At 37.3% G+C, this 20,991-nt stretch overlaps 2 protein-coding genes across 5 annotated transcripts in view; both read right to left on the bottom strand.

Annotated features, from left to right (window-relative positions):
* Window positions 1–2,768: 2,768 nt before the first annotated feature.
* Window positions 2,769–7,241, bottom strand: LOC141587348 (cysteine-rich receptor-like protein kinase 5). 3 transcript variants are annotated; one of them, XM_074408813.1, is made up of 10 exons: window positions 7,157–7,241; window positions 5,302–5,577; window positions 5,111–5,155; window positions 4,919–4,963; window positions 4,686–4,841; window positions 4,450–4,595; window positions 3,953–4,163; window positions 3,626–3,863; window positions 3,352–3,505; window positions 2,769–3,250 (listed from the first exon to the last, which is right to left on the bottom strand). In XM_074408813.1, exons 2-10 carry the CDS (start codon window positions 5,573–5,575, stop codon window positions 2,963–2,965), a joined length of 1,557 nt encoding a protein of 518 aa, XP_074264914.1. In that variant the 5' UTR covers window positions 5,576–5,577; window positions 7,157–7,241; the 3' UTR covers window positions 2,769–2,962. The 3 variants fall into 3 exon arrangements, with proteins under 3 accessions (XP_074264914.1, XP_074264912.1, XP_074264911.1); XM_074408811.1 differs by lacking the exon at window positions 7,157–7,241 and adding an exon at window positions 6,322–6,412; XM_074408810.1 differs by lacking the exon at window positions 7,157–7,241 and having other exon boundaries at window positions 5,302–5,635.
* Window positions 6,985–20,991, bottom strand: part of LOC141587349 (cysteine-rich receptor-like protein kinase 5) — a 177,716-nt gene continuing 163,709 nt past the window's right edge. The window contains exons 1-12 of one of the 2 annotated variants that reach the window (XM_074408814.1): window positions 12,423–12,597; window positions 11,279–11,338; window positions 10,943–11,078; window positions 10,794–10,850; window positions 9,877–10,128; window positions 9,528–9,734; window positions 9,246–9,439; window positions 8,920–9,130; window positions 8,588–8,825; window positions 8,051–8,204; window positions 7,553–7,839; window positions 6,985–7,265 (exon numbers count right to left, since the gene is read on the bottom strand). In XM_074408814.1, coding sequence (XP_074264915.1) covers window positions 7,244–7,265; window positions 7,553–7,839; window positions 8,051–8,204; window positions 8,588–8,825; window positions 8,920–9,130; window positions 9,246–9,439; window positions 9,528–9,734; window positions 9,877–9,955 — 1,392 coding nt within the window. In that variant the 5' untranslated portion in view covers window positions 9,956–10,128; window positions 10,794–10,850; window positions 10,943–11,078; window positions 11,279–11,338; window positions 12,423–12,597 and the 3' untranslated portion in view covers window positions 6,985–7,243. Of the gene's footprint in view, window positions 7,266–7,552; window positions 7,840–8,050; window positions 8,205–8,587; window positions 8,826–8,919; window positions 9,131–9,245; window positions 9,440–9,527; window positions 9,735–9,876; window positions 10,129–10,793; window positions 10,851–10,942; window positions 11,079–11,278; window positions 11,339–12,422; window positions 12,598–20,991 lie in introns of those variants that run through there. The other variant, XM_074408815.1, reaches the window with a different exon arrangement.

The raw sequence follows: 20,991 nt of genomic DNA, 5'->3' as shown, positions 1-20,991 counted from the left end.
ACAGCCTGTAAGAAAGGAGCGAGAGACTTACTGAGTTCCAATAACTCGAGTTGCATTGATATGAGTTTGTCCAACATCACAAATTCTTGCCAATCCAAAATCCGCAATTTTTGGATACATTTCAGCATCCAGCAAAACATTGGCAGCTTTGAGATCACGATGCATCATTCGTACTGGAGAGTCTTCATGAATATACATCATCCCTCGAGCAACGCCCTTGATTATCTCAAAACGACATGACCAGTTCAATTCTGCTCGTTTATTGCTATCAAATAGGAAGTAATCGAGACTCTTGTTGGCCACGAACTCATACACTAATATGGCTTCGTCATCAGTTAGGCAAAATCCTAGCAGCCTAACTAGATTTCTATGCTGAAGCTTTGCTAAGAGTACAACCTCGGTCTGGAATTCTTTATCGCCTTGACCTGAGCCATTTGATAGTCTCTTCACGGCTATTTGTCGCCCGTTTGGCAACACTCCCTGAACAAGATAGACATCAGAAGACAATTTTTTGAATCAACAAGAAATGTATAAATTTTATTAAGTCCATTTCTCATCTTTAATTTGATCATAAATTTTTACCTTGTAAACAATCCCGAATCCTCCTCGTCCGATTTTGTTTTCTTTGGCGAAGTTGTTAGTCGCAACTTGAAGAACTCCAAATTCATATTGAAGGGACTCGGGAGTCACAAGAGCATCCTTGTTGTTTCCAATTGGAACCGCAGGTAAAGCATTCTTATGAGGAATTCCTGCATTTGCAATCTGAGATTGCATTCCTGCGCCACGAGTTATTAGACGAAATAAACAACACCTTATTAAACCATTACCACGCACGCATTAAACACTTAAACTCGATGACTGACTATATGGGCCGGAATTGTTACCATCTTTTGAGTAATTTGCACCATTTGGTTCCATGTTTCCGTAGTTTACAGCATTTGCCTCTAATGTTAGGTCATTCGACGCAATTGCTATTGGTCTCTTTCTACAAAAGAAGATGAAGATTGTACTTATGATCACGATGACCACTACAACTGCTCCCACGCTTATTCCAACTATCATTCCGATTTTGCTTCCTGAACAAAAAATAAAAAAAATGATACTCGCTACATCGACATTGTTGAGTATCTTAACGTGTTACACAAGGCCGCGATTTAACTTACCTGACTCTTGGGAAGGGGTTGAATCTGACACTGAAGGTATATAGTCTGTATCAAAGCGTATGCACGAATCAGTCGTGAGGCCCAAATAGATAAGACATTTGAAGGTTATCTCAATGAATAACCTTTAAATAATGTGTTACTCAAGACTGCAATTTAACAATTTTTCTTCGTCGTTATTTGAAAGATACTTACCTGCCTTTTGATAATGGGGTGAATCCGCTACTGAAGGGGTAGATCTTGTATCTAGAGTAAACACGAATCAGTTATGACGCCCAAGTACATAAGACTGTAGCTAATAGAGAAGTACTTCATTAGACATGCGCTTTGAGCCTACATTATGACATTTTGGTCACACTGCCTCTGATACAATGTCAAGGAACCAACTCAACCGTAATCTTAAGCTGATGGTAACAAATGATTGGGAGTTTGAGATGAAGGGAGACAATTTTCCTCGTAAGGGCAAAGAGGGTGCATGGAAGGGTAAGGAAAGTACCTGGGCATAAACTGTCAACAGTACCGGGGATATCACAAAGAAGGAAAATCTCGTTCATATCAGCGTCTGGAGTGGTACCATCAGCCTGAGTATCGCGCACCAAAGAACAGAAGCATTCCCTCTCAAAGCCGGCTACCTCTTTCAAAGCGTCACAACATCCTGCTACGAATTCCTCTGTAGTTGTATAAGTTGTGTTGTCGCAACTAGTATTTAAGCTCGACTCACAACTTAACAACGAAGGCCCATCCGCAACTTGTGCTGATGACCACATTATCTGTGTTGATAACACCATCAATATCGCTACCACCATCATCGACACCTTATTCATCTTCATCCTCTTTCGCTCACTTTATTATTCCTTTTTTTTTCCGCTTTGAAATGCATCGACTGCCTTTAACTTATACACAATCTTACATGAAATGATCAAACATAAGAGCGGTTTCAATGTAATTAGATTATGCTGCATATGGCTTAGTCTGCCTGTGATATGCCATAGTCAAAGCCGAAAATTTAGTTAATGGCTTACATGTCTGAGTATGTGATGTTCACTATACAACTTGGTAATTAGCAAATTGCTAAAAATTATTTATACTCCTTTAATGGAATGATAGGATATTACTCCTTCCTTAATTGGTAGAATAAATCTTAAATCAAAAGAGAATCAACTCACAGCAATTCGGGTATTAAAAAATGATTTGAAACTCGACCATCAGCTTAAATTTTTTTGGTTGATATTATTTTATTCCTGTTTTCTTTTGTGCACAATAGCAAAATTGTTAAATTCAACAACGGGCCTGAGCCGTACCCAAACGGAGGCCCAAGAGGGTGGTACTCTAAAACCAATTGGCAGTAGAGGGAGTAGCCCCTTGCCAAGTGGTAATTCTTCTCCTCTTTTATCAATGTGGGACTTTGGGTTTCTTAAAAAATTACCAGCATTACCGACAAAATGATACTCGCTCCTAAGGCGCATGCCAGTTAGTCTTCTTTAAGACGGTCTTAATCTAAGACAGATAATTGTCAGTTTGTCACCTATTCATAATAAAAATCAATGACACAGTGATCACAAGTTATAACTAAAATTTTCACATCATCTGAAAGCCTCGGCTCTCGGCTTCAGAATTTTGCATCAGCGTTACTCTTGTGACTTTTTTAAAAAAGGATCAAATTAACATTTACAGGATAAATTACAAAAAATGGTTTTATCATTCAATAAAAACCCAAAAAATTAATACAATCTCTACACTTGCATTGGTAGCAAATTTTCATCTAATTGTTATACATCACCGGTGATCAAACCGCGTTGCAGTCATGGAATCAACCTAGCTGTGCTACACGTTGTTGACACTGTTGTCGAGTGTTGGGATCCACCAGTGTAAATGTAAGCAGGGTGTTGAGGCATAGCGATCGCAGCGACACCGGAGTAAGAGCTGAGCATGTGGACTACAGTGGACATAGTAGGCCTCAGATTACTATTCTCTTGAACACATAGTAATCCCAATTGCACACATTTTATAATTTCGTCATTTGAAAACGAATCCCTCAACAATGGATCCATAACTTCCAAGGGCTTCTCGTCTTCCCAACATCGCCATGCCTGTGGATATATAATAGAATAAGTAACTATTGCCGATTCCTACAGAAACTAATAATACGTCGTTTTACAGAAACTGAAACAGTATGCCTGTGGAAACTTACGTAGCTCAAAAGGCCTTCACCTCCTGGTTGGTTGAAGGACGAACCGTTAACCTTTCTGCCACTAACGATCTCCAAAATTAGCACACCTAAGGCATATACATCTGATTTCACTGAGAACTGTCCGTGAAATAAATACTCCGGAGCCATATAGCCACTGCGATTTATACACAAATAGCACGGTAAGAATACATACAAACAAAAGTGACTTCTAGAACTGTTAAATCTTCAAGAAAGAGAGAAACTAAAAATAAACAGAGGGAGAGGTGAGACTTACTGAGTTCCAACAACTCGAGTAGCATTAATATGAGTTTGTCCAACATCACAAATTCTTGCCAATCCAAAATCTGCAATTTTTGGATACATTTCCGCATCCAGCAAAACATTGGCAGCTTTGAGATCACGATGCATCATTCGAACTGGAGAATCATCATGAATATACATCATTCCTCGCGTAACACCTTTGATTATCTCAAAACGACATGACCAGTTCAACTCTGCTCGTTTATTATTATCTGCATAAAGTGAATAAAGACGGGTGTAAATAGACGGTGTTGATAAGAAGTCAAATTGTAATAAATTCAATTCAATTAAGGTAGAATACCAAATAGGAAGTAGTCGAGACTCTTATTGGCCACAAACTCGTACACTAATATGGCTTCTTCATCAGTTAGGCAAAATCCTAGTAGCCTAACTAGATTTCTGTGCTGAAGCTTTGCTAAAAGTACAATCTCCGTCTGGAATTCCTTATCGCCTTGGCCTGAGCCATTTGCTAGTCTTTTCACAGCTATTAGTTGCCCGTTTGGCAACGCACCCTGAATAAGAGAACCTTGTTAAATTAGCCAAATTAAGTAAAAATGTTGGGTGAAACGGCTGCTATCGAATTTCAACTACCATCGCGCACAGATGAGGAAAGAATTTAAATAGATGTTAAGAGGGTGGTAAATGGCTATGGCAGTTAAACTCAATAGCACGTTAGAGACTGGTAATAAAACCCGACATGGTGAGGTTTAATTTTGTTCTTAAGTGAGAGGAGATATGAAGGAAAGAATTTAAATAGATGTTTGTTTCAATTTCTCCTTTTTAAATCATAAATTTTACCTTGTAAACAGACCCGAATCCTCCTTGACCGATTTTGTTATCTTTAGAGAAGTTGTTAGTAGCGACTTGAATCTCTTCAAATTCATATTGCAGGGACTCGGGAGTCACGAGACTATCCTTGTTGGTTCCAGTTTGGGGTTGCGTTACTGCACCACAAGTTATAAAATGAAATGAATAACACGATATTTCCCCATTACCACGCGTTAAACTCAGACTATTTGGACAGGAATTATTACCGCCTTGCGAGTAGTTTACATCATTTGGCTCCGATGATGAGTTGTTTGGCGGAATTGGTTTTGGTGTCCTTTTACAAAAGAAGATAATACCTATGACCAATAAAACCACCACAACTACTCCCACAACTATTCCAATAACTATTCCGATTTTGCTTTCTGCAGCACAATAGCAAAACTGTCAGCATTACCAACAAAATGATACTCGCAACATCGACATTTGAAGGATACTTAACCTGACGCTTGAGAAGGGGTATCTGACACTGCTGAAGGGGTGGATCCTGTGTCAAGAGCACACAGGAGTCAGTTACGACGCCCAAACAAACAAGACATTTGAAAGTTATTTCAAAAAACAACCTTTAATACAAACATGTTACGCAAGACCGTGATTCAACATTATTCTTCATTGTTAGCTGAAAGTTACTTACCCGACTCTTTGGAAGGGGATGAATCCGACAATGAAGGGGTAGTTTCTGTATCAAGAAAATGCAAGCATCAGACGCGTAACACTGTAGCCAATATGATATAGGATCACCCTTGCCATTTTGCAGTGGCCTACTATTTTTACTAAATTACCAGATTTCATTTTCAGAAGAAGACGGTAGGGTAGGGATAATACCTGGGCATAAACTATCAACAGTACCGGGGATTTCACAAGTAGTGAGAAGCGTGTTGTAAGATTCGTCAGACGTGGTACTTTGATTCCGAGCAATGTTCATCACATTACAGAAACATTCCCTTTCAAAGCCGGCTGCATCTTTCAAAGCTTTACAACATGTAACGAGGAGTTCCTCATATGTAGCATTAGTTGTTGTGTTGTCACAACCAGTACTTATGCTCGGAGCGCAAACTGTCGAAGGATCATCCACACCTTGTGCTGCTGATGGGATCATCACTGTCGACAACACCATCAATATCAGTATCACCATTACAGATATTCTATTCATCTTCATTCTCCCTGTTAATTTTATTTTTCTGCTGTACTAATTGAAGTATATACAACAGCTTTAACATGTACACGATCGTACAAGAAATGATCAAACAGAAGCAGAGTTTCTTATGATTTTCTTTGGCCAATTCTACTAACTAACTCAGTTAGTGGCTTACATGTTGAGAATCATGTTATAGCTGGATTAGCAAGAGGGATTAATATATTATCCAAGTACTGGTTAGAATATTAATAATTGATTAAATTAAATATTTTTATGTTTTGTTGACAATAAAACTTAAACAATAAGATATTGCTACATATATAATTATATATTAGCTTGCAGAACCAATCTCCATGTAAAAGGAAAAACAAGGAATGTGGGATTTTGCAGAGCCATTCAAGATCCAAGCATCATTGATGACGGTTAGCATTAAACTAGACCGGTTGGCGTAGAAACATCATCAACAATAGTATAAGGATTCATTCTATTGGGCTGAAACAGTCAGAACTTAATTGAACTAGCTGAGGTGAGCTGACCGAAACTTAATCAAAAGAACTGGCCTAAGATTTCCAGGTAATACTAGACCTGTCAAAACATGTCCCGGCCTGCAAATCACCAACTTCTTTTAATGGTCAACATAAACAGTACATACCACACCAAACTCGGCATGGGAATTTAGAGTAGAATTGTAAAAGCGAAATTCTGACCTCATCTTCCACTTCATCGCTTAGTATTTTGGACAGTTCTTACGCGGATTGTCCTGATACATACAGCTTGCAGCAGAGTACCTTATGCTCCCTTTATTTCACACATTACTTATTTTTACAGTTGATAGAGCTGACCTGACACAATAACTCCAACCTGAATCGTCTAAAACCCGACTCTACATAAATAAAAAATTAAGTGTACCCACCAGACTGTAGCCGACATAAGCCAAACCGATAACAAACCTGTTTATCCCAACCTGAACTAAACCGAAACCAACAAATCAACTTATTAATGATCAAAATAAGATGGAAATGACATTTAAATAAAAACAATATAAATGCACATAAAACTAGATTAATCATGAGATTATCAGTCAAAACTTGGAAGCATATCGATAATGAGACAAACCAAATCAGACTCAACCTGATACCGAACGATGACTACAAGAACTCAAGTCGGCCCGAAGGATGATACTGACCAGCGGCTGGCACGTTATACAATGACCTGTCTCAATCATTACAACTATACAACTATTCTGTTTTATTCTTTACTAAGGGGTATTTTTTTATCAAAGGTAAGCAAATGAACGGAACAAAACTAAGAATGTTGTTGGTAGATAATGAACAATGTCATGTTCAACTATTCTGTACAGGAACCAAGTCTTCTCGAAAGTCAATGTACAAATCAATTTGGGATGAAACTAGGTAAGCAGATTACAAATGGGGAAGTAAATCTAGTTTTCAAATGAGGGGAACTCAAGAGTAAACAAAAGCAGAGTCCAGAAAACTGAATTATAAGTATTTAAAGCAAGAGGTACAGTTTCCTCAGGCAGACCTGCATTTTAATCAGCATTTGCTATATTCTCGTGTTGAAGCGGATATAGACTGGTTCAGCTCGTTATTCTCTACCATCGCAACCAACTTAAGGTTCGCACAAACTCCTCCTGCATTTTATCATGTGCTTCTACATGAGAACAACTGAACAAGCACGCATGCGCATAAGTTTAAGTGGCTATCAAAAATTACCAATTCTTATCCAAGACTGCGGACTCAAAGTCGTGTTCTTACATTTTTCCAACAAATACACGCAATCTTCTATGGATGAGGACTAGTTATTCTAACAAAATACACCCAAATTTTGAACCTCAAAGAATCATCAATGTCTACACTAACACTAGCACTGCTAACAAGTTTTCATCTAATTGTCACACATCACCAATGATTAAACTACCTTGCGGTCGACCTAGACGTACTACCCGTAGTAGACACCGTTATTGATTGCCGGAAGCTGCCATTGTAAACGTAGGCAGGGTGTTGTGGTGCAGAGATCACAGCGACACCAGAGTGAGAATTGAGCATGTGGAGTACAGTGGACATAGTAGGTCTTAGATTTCTATCCTCTTGAACACATAGTAACCCCAATTGCACACATTTTATAATTTCTTTACTGGAAAATGAATCAATTAACATCGGATCCATAACTTCCAAGGGTTTTTCGTCTTCCCAACTTTTCCATGCCTGTGTATATATAACAGAATAAATTATCCATCACAAATTCATGTACGAGGTCTTACAATGCTTTGTAATTACTTAAATTATCCATTCTTTTGTTGTTTATGTGCTCGTTTTTTGTCAGTAAACCATTTTACATTTTCATGAGGTTTTTCGTCAGTAACTAATTAGGGGAGAGATTAAAACGGAAAGATGTTCAAACAAGGTTAATACTCACATAGGTCAAAAGATCATCGTCATCTGGTTGGTTGAAGGATGAACCACTTATCCTTCTACCACTAACAATCTCCAAGATTAGCACACCCAAGGCATAGACGTCCGATTTTGATGAGAAATGTCCGTGAAATAAATACTCGGGAGCCATATAACCACTGCAATTTATGGACAAATAACATGGTGAAATACTGAAATGAGTACAAAAAGAGCTTTAAATCTATACTGAATCTCCCCAAACCCCATGTGACCAAAACCAATTGCCAACTTTTTAGATGAGTCCGATGTCCGGTTTATTGACTGGTTATTTTAAACGGGTTGTGCCTACTCCTAGCAATCTTGTGCCTACTCCTAGCATAATCCTATGCGCAACCAGGAGGAAACAAAAAGTAAGTGTCTCCTATTTCTTATTCCTAATGGTGGTTTTGCTCCTTACCCCTAATTTTCCGATTAGTTACTTTAGCGGTACACCATTACATCTGCATCATATTGCAAAGAAAGAAAAGAGCTTCAACTAAATTATAGAAAAGGTGAGACTAACCGCGTTCCAACAACTAGAGTTGGATTAATATGAGTTTGTCCAACATCACAAATTCTTGCCAATCCAAAATCTGCAATTTTTGGATACATTTCCGCATCCAACAAAACATTGGCAGCTTTGAGATCACGATGCATCATTCGAACTGGAGAGTCTTCATGAATATACATCATTCCACGAGCAACCCCCTTGATAATCTCAAAACGACATGACCAGTTTAATTTTGCACGTTTTTCCCTATCTGCATACAACACGAATAAGAGAAAGGTATAAATAGCATGTGTGATATATTTATAGGAATTTACATCATAATAAATTCAATGAAGGTACAATACCAAATAAGAAGTAGTCGAGACTCTTGTTGGCCACAAATTCGTACACTAATATGGCTTCATCATCAGTTAGGCAAAATCCTAGCAGCCTAACTAGATTTCTGTGCCGAAGCTTTGCTAAGACTACAACCTCAGTCTGGAATTCTTTATCGCCTTGACCTGAGCCATTTGACAGTCTCTTCACAGCTATTTCTTGCCCGTTTGGCAACACGCCCTGAATAAGAGGTAACATTTACAGTTAACCAAACTAAGGTAAACTTCTCGGTAAAACGACTGATACTGCTTTTCAACTTTCAACTACCATCTTGCATCTGTTTTATAATTTTTACCTTGTAAACAATCCCGAATCCTCCTCGGCCGATTTTATTGTCTTTAGAGAAGTTGTTAGTAGCAGCTTGAAGATCTTTCAATCCGTATTGCAGGGACTCAGGAGTGAAGAGACCATCCTCGTTGGAGCCATCTGGACCCGTGTTATGAGGACCTTCTAGAGGAATTGTTCCATTTGCAGTTTGAGTCTGTGCTACTGCACCATAAGTTATAGATGAAATGAATAACACTTTACTTCACCAAGCCACACAGAAAACTTGATTAATATGGGCTGGAATTATCACCGTCATGGGAGTAATTTGCAACATGTTGTTCCATCGTTACATAGGTAGCATCCTCTGGTTCAGACTGTGTGTTGTTTTTTACAACTGGTTTTGGTTTCCTTTTACGAAAGAAGACAATCCCTATAATCAATGAACCCAGTAGGGCAACTCCTGCCACACTTACTCCGATAACTATTCCGGTTTTACCAGAGGTTGGAGTGTGCGATCCTGTATGAAAGTCAATAGTCATAAGACGCCTAAACACCTATCACGATCTGACACGTGAAAATAATTACCTGAGCATACAGTGTGAGAATAAGAGTTTTCCTAGGGAAAAGAGGAGAGACAGCAGACGTGTGAGAATAATTACCTGAGCATACAGTGTCAACAGTACCGGCAATATTACAAACAGAGAAAAGCTGGTTTAAGGATGCGTCAGACTCGGACATGTTACTTTGAGCTTGAGCAGAATGTAGCACAAGGCAGAGGCATTCCCTGTCAGAGCCGGCTGCATCTTTCAAAGCTGAACAACAGGTTTGTAAGAGTTCCTCGTCAGTATGAGTTGTGGTGTTGCAACCAGTACTTATGCTCGACGGGCAACTTGTAGAAGTCACATCCAGACCTGATGACATCATCAATATCATTACTGCCATTATCGACACCCTATTCATCATCATCCTCTCTCTATGTTTGAAGTGCATTGACTGATTTTAACTTGTAGATGATCATACAGCAAATGATCAAATAAGAGCATTGTTTCAAATTTCAAAGTACATTAGATTAAGGTTCATGAAAAGCTAAACTATTGATAGGCTTAGTCTCCTATGACTTTCTGGGGTCAACTCTGATAATTCAGTTAGTGGCTTCCATGATGAGAATGCATGTTATAGCTGGATTAGCAAGATCTTGGTGAATAAGATATTGATTCTTAAATAAAAAAAGGAAGAAAAAAAAAGGAATCTGGGATTTGCAAATATATTCAAGATCCATTTGTCAACGGTTAACTGTGAAACCAGAGTTTTTGTTGTTGACCACATTAGTTGGGATAGAATACAGCAGCAAGTATTGGTATTGAAACTCTTGCTTTTTCATTCCCTCATAAATACAAAAATGGAAGGTACTTGAGGGAATACTTGGTACTATTTTCCACAAGAAGGTTCTAAACTCATCTCAATTTTATTCTACAAAATTTCAATATACTTAAGGGGAAAGAATACTGAATGGTAACAGACCCGTGTAACTTCTCCAGTTCTCCAAGTATCCCACATGTCATGGATAGCAACTTACCGATCTGAAAATGTTGCTTTGTTCTAGAGAAGTCGGCCCGTGACAGTTGGCTTGCTTCTGTGCAGGAATCAACAGTTTCATGTTGATGTTTTGTGCAATGAATCCATAGAACTGAATTCTAAGATATAGTTATTCACAGCAACACTTACCATTCCGTCAAGGAGATCATTTGAACGAGCACTTCCTTTATTCTCAAGAAGAAGCACCAACTTAGACCACTTCAGCTTGTCCTGCTCTACCATCTCAAGAAACTGCTGAGCTCCCTCTACATTTTATCATATTCTTCTACACGAGAACAGGCACGCATTGGTATAAGTTAATGTTTAACCGGCTACTGAAGATAACACGAGACTAACTATTCGGTGAGACTTGTACAAAACCAACCGAAATTCGTGTGTTTCCTAATTTAATTATAGGGTCAACGAGTTTGTATCACATGTACAGTCATCTCATATAAGTGTTTTCTGCTAGCCATTAAAACAGACCATTTCCCTTAAGAAGAGCATTAATAGTGCGTCGAGCTCAACCAGTTGATCCTGCATCTCCTAAAAAGAGCATTAATTCAAGCCACAGGCCCACAGCCAGGAAATATGATAAGCACCAAAGTTTTTTATCACAGCAAACAGAAGCATCCTCGATCCCGTATCTAAATTGATGAAAAACTCAACATCTAATTTACAAGTTCAATAAGTGTCACTACTACTTAAGATTTTGTTAACATCATACATCTAAGACTGGTCCTCAGTTATTAGAAGAAAGCCAAAAGAGTTTCTTAGTAGACAAATCATCTAACATTTCTTGTGCAGATGAAAATTAAACACCTCAATGAAGACGAAAATTGAACTTTGAAGAAGGGAGGGCAAAAAGAAGGGCATAAGGGTTATGCAAATCTGCAATAGTTTGTTCTAGCTCAAATTCGAAACAACTCGCAATTGAAATTAACCACCCCCAATGTCAAGAACTCATAAAATATAATCATTACAAAACTTGTTGATTTCACATTAATGCCACCAATTACAAAATCTAAGCAAAACCCGTTAAAGAGCAAACAAAGGAGCAGAAAGGTGCTCAAATTTAACAACCCTAAGCAGGCACTGCCAGTCAATTGTTTACCTATTCCATTTTTGGTGTCTTGGTCAATGGTTTTCTTTCGATTTTAAGAATGTCAATGATAGGTATTGTGGATAATAGGTCCCAGGTTCGAATCACCCCTCCCCTCTATTGTAATGCGACTAAGTGCGCGCTCCGATTGACCAAAAAAAGAATGTCAATGATAGGTAAATTGATCCTCTACACTTAATTCTAAATTTGGTTCACTCATTTTTCCATGGTGTTTGTGCCAAACCAAAAGGTGAAAAGAAGGCATTCAACAACTAGCGATTGAAATTCACAAACCCAAATTTAAGAAACCATCAATCAATTTTTCCTACAAACCAACATACAAGACCCAGTCTTTTAATCACTACTTAAAACAATTGCATAATTTTAAGCAAAACCCACCACAAAAGAGCAAATAAAAGGGTACTCAAAAATGGAGATAAACTGACAAAATGATCAAAACCTTCTTTAAACTTGATCATCTTTGTTAAGCGCAAAAATGGAGCAAAAAGAGAGAGAAATTACGCATACACGAGATACTGTAGATTCGAAGCTTAGTTTGTGCGGCTTTGTGTGCATGTTGTACAACGGCATTGTACAAGTAGTCAAGTAGCCTAATGGAGTGACGCGAACTCGCGAAGTAAAGTTTAGCCGCCCCGGCCGCCCGCCCTGTCTAAAATACCTTGCAAAAAAAATGGTTCTCGGTGTTATGAAATGTAAAAAGAAGTAAGGGGGTGTTTGGTTGGAAGGTTTGGAATAGAATGGAATGACTTCTACTCATTTTAGTGTTTGATTGGGTATTTTGGAATGGAGTTCCACCTCAACCCCTTGGAATCCCATACCCATCTCCGGATTCTAACTTCATTCATTTGTGTTTATTTTTCTATGAACCAAACATAATTGCAAAGGTATGGATTGGGAACCGGGGAAGTGGCAAATAAGCCCCAAACGTTTGCCAATATGTGCAAATTCACCCCATCTCTTTTTTTTAGTGCAAATCCACCCCATCTGTTATGATGTATGTGCAATTAAGCCCCACACAATATTTTCAGGTCAATTTCTCGCCAGAGAAAAATGACATGGCACCGGAAATATGACTAGGATTAGATGACTAGGATCAAGTTAGAAAATTAAAAAAAAAATGACACACTTTACTTGTAGTTTACCCACTGCCGTCATCCATTCATTAGATCAAATAACATGCCTATCAAATTAAGTCACTCCCTCCCAATTTCCTATCTCCCTCTCCCTGCAAATTAATTAGCTCCCAAATTAATGAGCTCTCTACACCTCCATTTTTAATCAAATCTACAAACTCAATGCCCACAAGTCTATCCTTATGTGGTAATTGAAAGTTTGCCCCAAGTATCAAATGAGATTTCAAAATAAAATTGAGGAAAAACTAAGTTCACCTATTTTTTTTTTAATTTAACTTGGTATTATTTTTACGGAAACATGATTTTTTCTGTTTTAATCTTAACTTGGGGAAAAGCTCAAATTAAGACAACTCAGAGCTGAGCAATGCAATAAGGTATGCTCATCCTGACACAACCATGATTTTTTTTTGTTTTTAATCCTAACTTGGGTAGACATGGCTGCTAGAGAAGAATTATTCTGAGATGAAGATAAAGATGGAATGAAGATAATGATAGGTCTGATGGAGGTGACAAACGGGCGCAAGAATGAATGAAAAACCTAGACTACTGTATAGAAGAATAAACGACTGCCCCTTGCATTAATAAAATCATTTTTTTTTTTTTTCTAACTTGAAGTCATCTAATCCTACTCATATTTCCGGTGCAATGTCATTTTTCTCCGGCGAGAAATTGACTTGAAAATATTGTGTGGGGCTTAATTGCACATACATCATAACTGATGGGGTGGATTTGCACTAAAAAAAAGAGATGGGGTGAATTTGCACATATTGGCAAACGTTTGGGGCTTATTTGCCACTTCCCCGGATTTGGAACTCCATACTCCTATGATTTCTTATTCCAATCCTTCATTTCTAAGTATTGAACCAAAAGACCCCTAAGTGTATGATAATAGAGACTGTACATCTTATTAGCATATATGGGGTATATATATATAAATATGGTTTTTCTAACGTGTGCCCTAAGGGCACACATTAAGAAGATAAAAATGTGTAGGCAACAGAAGGATTTAGTTGAATAAAAACTTGATATCGATCTTTGAACCATGTTCTAATGATATTAAAACTTATTTGGTACGTAATTGTCTCACTTGATATAAAAACAAAACATTTTAGTTTTTAATTCGAATTTAGAGGATCTTAGTAAACTGTTTTTTTTATAACTCTGTTTTTGTAAAAAAAAAAAAAAAAAAAATACAATATACTCCCTCCGACTCAGACAGATGTAAACATAAGTAAAAAGTGGTTATTTAAGAAAAGGTGGAAAAGTGAGGGGTAAAGTAGAAAATATTGATTGGGGCCACATGAGTTTAGGTAGATTAAATAAGTAGTTGGTGAGTGAGTAAGTGGATGGTAAAGTTGTAAATAGGTAGTGGATGTAAGGGTAATTTAGTTATTTTTCATGCCAAATATGGTATGTTACCATTGGTGTGGTTTATCCATTTTAGGTAAGTGTTACCATCTGTCTGGATCGGAGGGAGTAGTTAAAAGACTACTTAAAACATCTAATTTTAATTCACGTGTCATTTTTATATTGGTTAATATTAAGGCTACATCAGGCTTATTTATTAAAATTCTTCATAAGATTTACTAATATTTTTTGATTGAAATCATAATACCGATCATGATTTAAATTATAAAAATTAATTAACAATTTACTCACATCATTTAAATCGTACAATTTGTCCATCTAACTCTTCATTAACCATAGAGATAGTAGTTAAAATGTCTTATATGTAGTAAATAAAAAGTCTAATAATTTGGATTATAAAGCTACTAATAATATTTTTTTAGTGGAAACCATAACCTCATTGGTTGAGACACGGACCCGACACGAAATTAACGGGTTTGGGTTGAGACTTAATGACCCATTTATGTAAGTGGCACGAACACGACACGATATTTAATTGGGTTGGGTTTGGGTTGAGCACTCTAAACGTGAACCCGACACAAATTGCCTGTTTACTAAATTAATTCTAATTTTTCTTGATCCTCCATCACATAAATATACTTAAACTTTCCAAATATGGACATGACATGAAAACACGACATGAACCCGACACGAAATTAACGGGTTAGGGTTGAGGTTTGATGACCCATTTATGTAAGTGGGTCGACATGAACACGACACGATATTTAATTGGGTCGGGTTTGGGTTGGAGGGTTTATGACCCGTTTACATGTGACACGAACACGAACCCGACACGACCCGACCTGTTTACCAGGTCTAATTTAAATCATAAAATTTATCCATATAATTTCTCATTAGTAATAAAGATAATAGCTAAAAGGACTTATACGTGGTAAATGAAAAATCCAATAACTTGGATTATAAAGCTTCACAATTTCTCATATTGTTACTTTTGATTTATTTCAAAACTATCTTAAATATTGTAATTAGCACACTTGCAAAAAAGTGAAAAATAAGGTGTATATGTGCATATGATTCAAACATTCATAGTCTTCTTAAAAGTACTCCATATTTCTATCTTTTAAGATTTTTAAATTTTAAATTTTAAACGTTTAATAAGTTGTATAGTTAGTTTTGTATTAAGATGATGCTTATTTAATTTTAATTTTAATTTTAACTATCTCAATTTGCAAATTATTGATTGTGAGGAGGCTATTAAAAAGTGGAGATTACATGTTTGGATCAAAATGTGAAAAACGAAAACATATTTTTTACTCTTTTAGTTGAGTTACAAAGCATCACCATTCATCATCGGCAAGATTCTCTATTTTACATGTATATTTTTTTGATAAAAAGTATAGATTTTGAGGAAAAGTTAAATTAATGATATCTATTTAACTTTCTTAAAAAAACCTATCAGATATGTAACCGCGATCTTGGAGTGCTTTGTTTATTGACCTAACGACGCAGCCGTTTTTAACTTAATTATTTATGACGTACATCATAAATACATACAAATAACAAATTTGTAAAAACTTTAAACAAATATTTTCCTACTATTGGAAAGGTGGAGGGGAAGAGGTCTCTCTCCGGAGTCAAGTGACGGCAATAACTCGGTTTAGGCTATACATAGTGCATTAGCCGTGAGAACCCCTTCGGGTGAGTATCGGATACTATCTAATGTATGGTTTCTTCGATGGTGGTATCTTATTTTGGAAGGGAGATTTGTTGGGTACACCCAATATATCCAACCCAAGGTACATGTAATTTGGGTGACTAGTTCAATCCATGATTGATTCATAGGATTAGTTATAGACAGTGGTAACTAATGTCTTTATTAAAGATAGATGTTAGTATATAGAATTTGTTTTATAGGTTACCCTATCTAAAGGATGAATTTTATTTGGAAATTACAACAACAACAATGATCTCACAAATAATTTAATCAAGCAAGGTGACTGGTAAATAAAAATACGGTAAGAATTTGAGAGTGAGAGACACTATAATGGATGCTTTAATAAAATAAATTAGGAGGTTATTCTGTGTGTAATATTGGTGACAGTTACTAATATTACAAAAGGTTTAGAGGTTGTTATCTTATATTATTGTAGTGGGTTCCGAATTGTCGAGAGGGGTACGTTGTACTGGTACTATTATTATAGTGAATTCTATTCGATTTGACTAGTGGGCTAACCTCCGTCTAAGAAGGTTTCACCTAGGACCGCCTTTGAGATTTCAAGGCCCCTGTCCGAAATCTAAAGGCGGGGCCCTATATAACATTTTAAAAAAAACAATATTTTATAAAAGCAATGAAAAAAGAAGACATATAAATGTGGGTATTAAGTTTTGAACTTGAGTCCTAGTATTTAAAAATCTACTTAATTACTAACCACTATAAAACGCTAAATTTGATAGTTTTTTAAGATCCTACGCTTATCTATCCTTGCTTTACTCTTGGTTATTTGGGCCAAAATTTGCATGATTAATTGTAGAGATCAATCTTATACCATGTTTATAGCTAAAGTGTCAATTTTTATCACTTGTTTTAGTTTAATTGGCATGATTAGTTAGTAGTCCCCTTTCTAGGGTTCGATTAAGCCTAATAAATGGTTTGTTTAGGTGATTAGTCGTCTTTGACAAGTAGCAGAATAATGAATAATTGATTCTGGTTGGGTAATTAGTATTGACCCCCCCCCCCTTTTTTTTTACCATGCCCAACCTTATGAGGCTATCAACGGAATTCGGGCCGAATTTTGGGCTACCTAGGCTATCAATGTGAGTTGGGCCTATGGTAGTGGACATGGGTAGATTTGGGTATTAGCTCTAGGTGGGTTATTCACATAAGTGAGACCCGTGTTAGGAAACCCCCGCCATTTGGCTAAGAAATTCCATCCACGAAAGTGGAGAAGGACTTAGTCGGGACCTATATATTGTTGATATTGATTCCTTGTGTTCGATTTTGGGTTATCCATGGGAGTGGAATCCTAAATCGACTCAAGAAGCCACCTACACTCGGGAGTGTTGGGTGGTAGTTTTTGTTAACATTGTCTCTTTTTAGCCCCATAAATCTATTACTTGACGATTGACTAATTGCCAACATAATCCATTGTTAAAGGCTTGATCGGATCCTAGATTAAACCCTTTATTACCCTAGCTTAATTTAGGTTGCGTTTAACCTAGCTCTTAAATTATCAACTTAGTTTATCATTAGAAAATCCGCGAAAGTGGTAAACAACCCCCTTAAGTTTACTTCTACGTGAGATTAAGCCCCTTAGGTTTGATTTGGAGTAAATGTCCCCCTTAACTTTGCTATAAAGTGAAATCAAGCCTTTTTTATTTTTCCGGTCAAAATCTCACCGGATTTTTCAAATTCTCACCAATTTCTCATATCGGTGTACATATTAGGTATACTTTTTTTCTCGGATACGTTTACTTTTTCATTTGTGTGCCGCTCTCATCAAGTAAGGGCGGTGATGATGATCCTTAAAAACTGTCGAGTTCTTTGCCCGGTAATCTAAGATCAAATCCATGGTTTGCCAAATTGGTCTTTCCCCTCCAAAATTACAAATTAAATTATTGTTCAAGATGCAACTATTATTCTTAGCATCATTCAAGGGTGTTGGTAGGGAAAAATATGTTGTACGACTATTGAGTGTGCGCAATTACTAGAATTCATAATTATTCTTAATTCGCGCATTTTAGTCGGCATTTTGATTGTTAATATCAAGAGTATAATCATGTGTTTTTTAAGACGCTATAAATATTGCGGTACATCTACATGTACAAAGTAATAAGGAGTGAAATTTATAACTAATATGTACACCGATATGAGAAATTGGTGAGAAATTGAAAAGTCCGGTGAGATTTTGGCCGGAAAATAGAAAGGATTTGATTTCACTTTATAGCAAAGTTAAGGGGGTTGATTACTCCAAATCAAACTTAAGGGGTTTAATCTCACGTTGAAGTAAACTTAAGGGGGTTATTTATCACTTTCGCGAAATCCAACTCAACTTTTACCAATTTAGTGAAGTACTACAATTAAAGTAAACTAGTTATCATTAGACCGTGCACTTGCATGCGGTAAATTTAGAACTCATCAAAAATACATAATCTATATACTGAATTTCACAAAAAAAATGGAAAAGATGAGTATCCAAGTTATGTTGGCAATAGTGTTGGGAATAATGTGTATCTCAATCCCAATAACACCCTCACAAGCTCAAAACAATGGACATTGTTGGAATAACATCAACAACTGCATCATGCCATCATGGACCATGCAAGCCAGTCATCGGTCGGACCCAAGTTCGATCCAGCAAGTCCGTCGTTCAATATGACTGAGTTTCTATGCTGCCCTCTTATGGTTCAAACCGCGCAAAAAGATAAGGAGTGTTTTTGCGTTATTGACACCGTTGTTCATCAAGATGGACAAGATCCGTCACTTGCATCCAATGTCACTAATTTCTTGTCTCTTTGTAGCATTGTTGATTCAGTCGCTTCTCTCACTTTTGCCTTGGTATGGTATTTTTACCAGTCGACTTTTCATACAATTTTGTTTAGTTTTCTTGTCTCTTTGTAGCATCGTCATCAGACTCCTTCCATTCCACTTTTTATTCTAAGTAATCGGTGTCAGACTTGTGCCTTGCTCTCTCTATTTTGCTCAATGAGTCGGATTTGTTAATTTGCTCGTTGACATTTTTTTTTTGACAATCGGGTTAACGAGTTCTACAGTTTAATAGCACTCTTATAGCTAATTAACCTATGGGCGGCTTTATTACAAATTCTAGGAATGTAAGAAAAGGAAATACAATGAAAGTTTGTTGCTAGATCAATGATGTCGTCAACGGTATTCCTAGTCCAATGTTTGAGCTGAGAGTACTTCAGGACTTGAGCAAGAACCTGCGGACAATCAAAGAAAATATTAATAGAAAGATGTTGCGAGAGACTGCCCACTTCAAAGCCTCCATAATTGCCAAGGCTTTCGCTTGCTCATCATTCTCAGCTCTTCCCTTGATACAGAATTCAGACACAACTTTATTATCTAACATGATACACCCCCTAAAACCAGCAGCAAGTTTCGTAGACCACGCAGCATCCACATAAATATAAGACCGAGAGCAACTTAAAGATCCCTGAATCAATGGAATGGATACCCCATTCTTAAGGTTAGTCAAGTCTTCCTCCAAAGGTGTTTGGACAACTATGGACCCTGACTTCCTATCTTCAGCAGAAAGAGCCAAGTTAAGAGTATCTTGATATAATAAGATAACACCAATAGGGGAGCTCTCCGAATTATCAAAGACCTTTCTACACCTTACCACCCAAATAGTCCAAATAGTACACAAAAAGAAAGACAAGCCTCATGTTTATTATTAACCTTAGAAAGAACAGAAAACCAGTTGCAAATCCAAGACTGGAGGTTCAAATTATCCCCTGATTGTGCCCGAATCCCTAGAAGACTTCTAGCCCAAACTCTATTAGCAAAGGAACAATCACGGAACATATGATTAGGCGTTTCCAATTCGTGAGAATCACAAAGTAAGCAAGTGAAAGGGTCATCAAAACCCCGCTTTTCCCAGTGGGCAACGATTCAGTGAGAAGTTTCCAAATAAGAATGATCCAACTTTTCGGCCCTGGTAAGTTCCATAGGATTTTTTGAAAGACACACATACACTCAGCTGGAACTCTTGAACGGTTCTTTGGGGTCGCTGAAGTATTCCAGGAATTTTTAAGTGCAATCTGATAGCCAATCTTAACTAAATAATTCCCGATCGACGAAGCCGACCAAAAGAAGTTGTCGCTACCTTGAGAGCATCGAATCAGAATAGCAAGAATGTCTTTCGCAGAAGATTCATCAAAAGACATAGACACTAATCTATGGTCCCAACAGTTATTGTTACAGATAAGATTTCTGATTTTTAAATTATTCAAATTTGGGGAATCAGTGAGAAGCTCCAAGCATAGTGGTTTCGGCATAGTACCATTGACCCATCTAGTATTATTGTCAGTCAAATTACCCTGTAAGAACGCATTATTAATATCAATTTGACGAAGAGGCCACTGTTTGGTGGCCGCAAGACTAAGAATAGACGAACAGTCGCAGGCTTAATAACCGGACTGAATGTTTCCAATAATCAATGCCAGGACGTTGATTGAAACCTTTCGCAAAACTAAACGAGCTTTGTAATGTTTTATCGTACCATCCGTATTATACTTAATTCGAAATATCCATTTACACCCAATAACATTTTGAGCATCGGTGGGAGGAACAAGGGACCAGGTTTTATTGCGGGTAAGGGCAACATATTCATCAAGCATTGCTGCACGCCAGTTAGGATCCACGAGAGCTTGCTAATTGATGGTGGTCGGGGTTATATACGAGTTGTGGGTTTGAGCAGAGAGAGCATAACGAGGGTTGGGTTTGACGATGTTGTGGGAAAGGTGAGTGCTATGACGGGAGGTGGTAGGCACAAGGGGTGGTGCTGGTGGAGTGGCAGAGGAAGAAGGTGGGTTTTGAGCATATTTCGGATTGGGTT

The sequence above is a fragment of the Silene latifolia genome, chromosome 6, assembly GCF_048544455.1.
Source record: "Silene latifolia isolate original U9 population chromosome 6, ASM4854445v1, whole genome shotgun sequence".
NCBI classification, from domain to species: domain Eukaryota; kingdom Viridiplantae; phylum Streptophyta; class Magnoliopsida; order Caryophyllales; family Caryophyllaceae; genus Silene; species Silene latifolia.
The sequence above is the reverse complement of the archived record's forward strand: the minus strand, read 5'-3'. Positions and strand labels throughout refer to the sequence as shown.

Bases quoted from the DNA above. Each gene is read 5' to 3' on its own strand.
- LOC141587348 (XM_074408810.1), bottom strand. From the start codon at position 5,635: ATGAAGATGAATAGAATATCTGTAATGGTGATACTGATATTGATGGTG. The intron at 5,156-5,301 runs GTATTATCCCTA...TTCTTGATACAG, and splicing joins TGTTGATAGTTTATGCCCAG to AAACTACCCCTTCATTGTCG. The intron at 4,596-4,685 runs GTAATAATTCCT...CTTGTGGTGCAG, and splicing joins TGTAAACTACTCGCAAGGCG to TAACGCAACCCCAAACTGGA.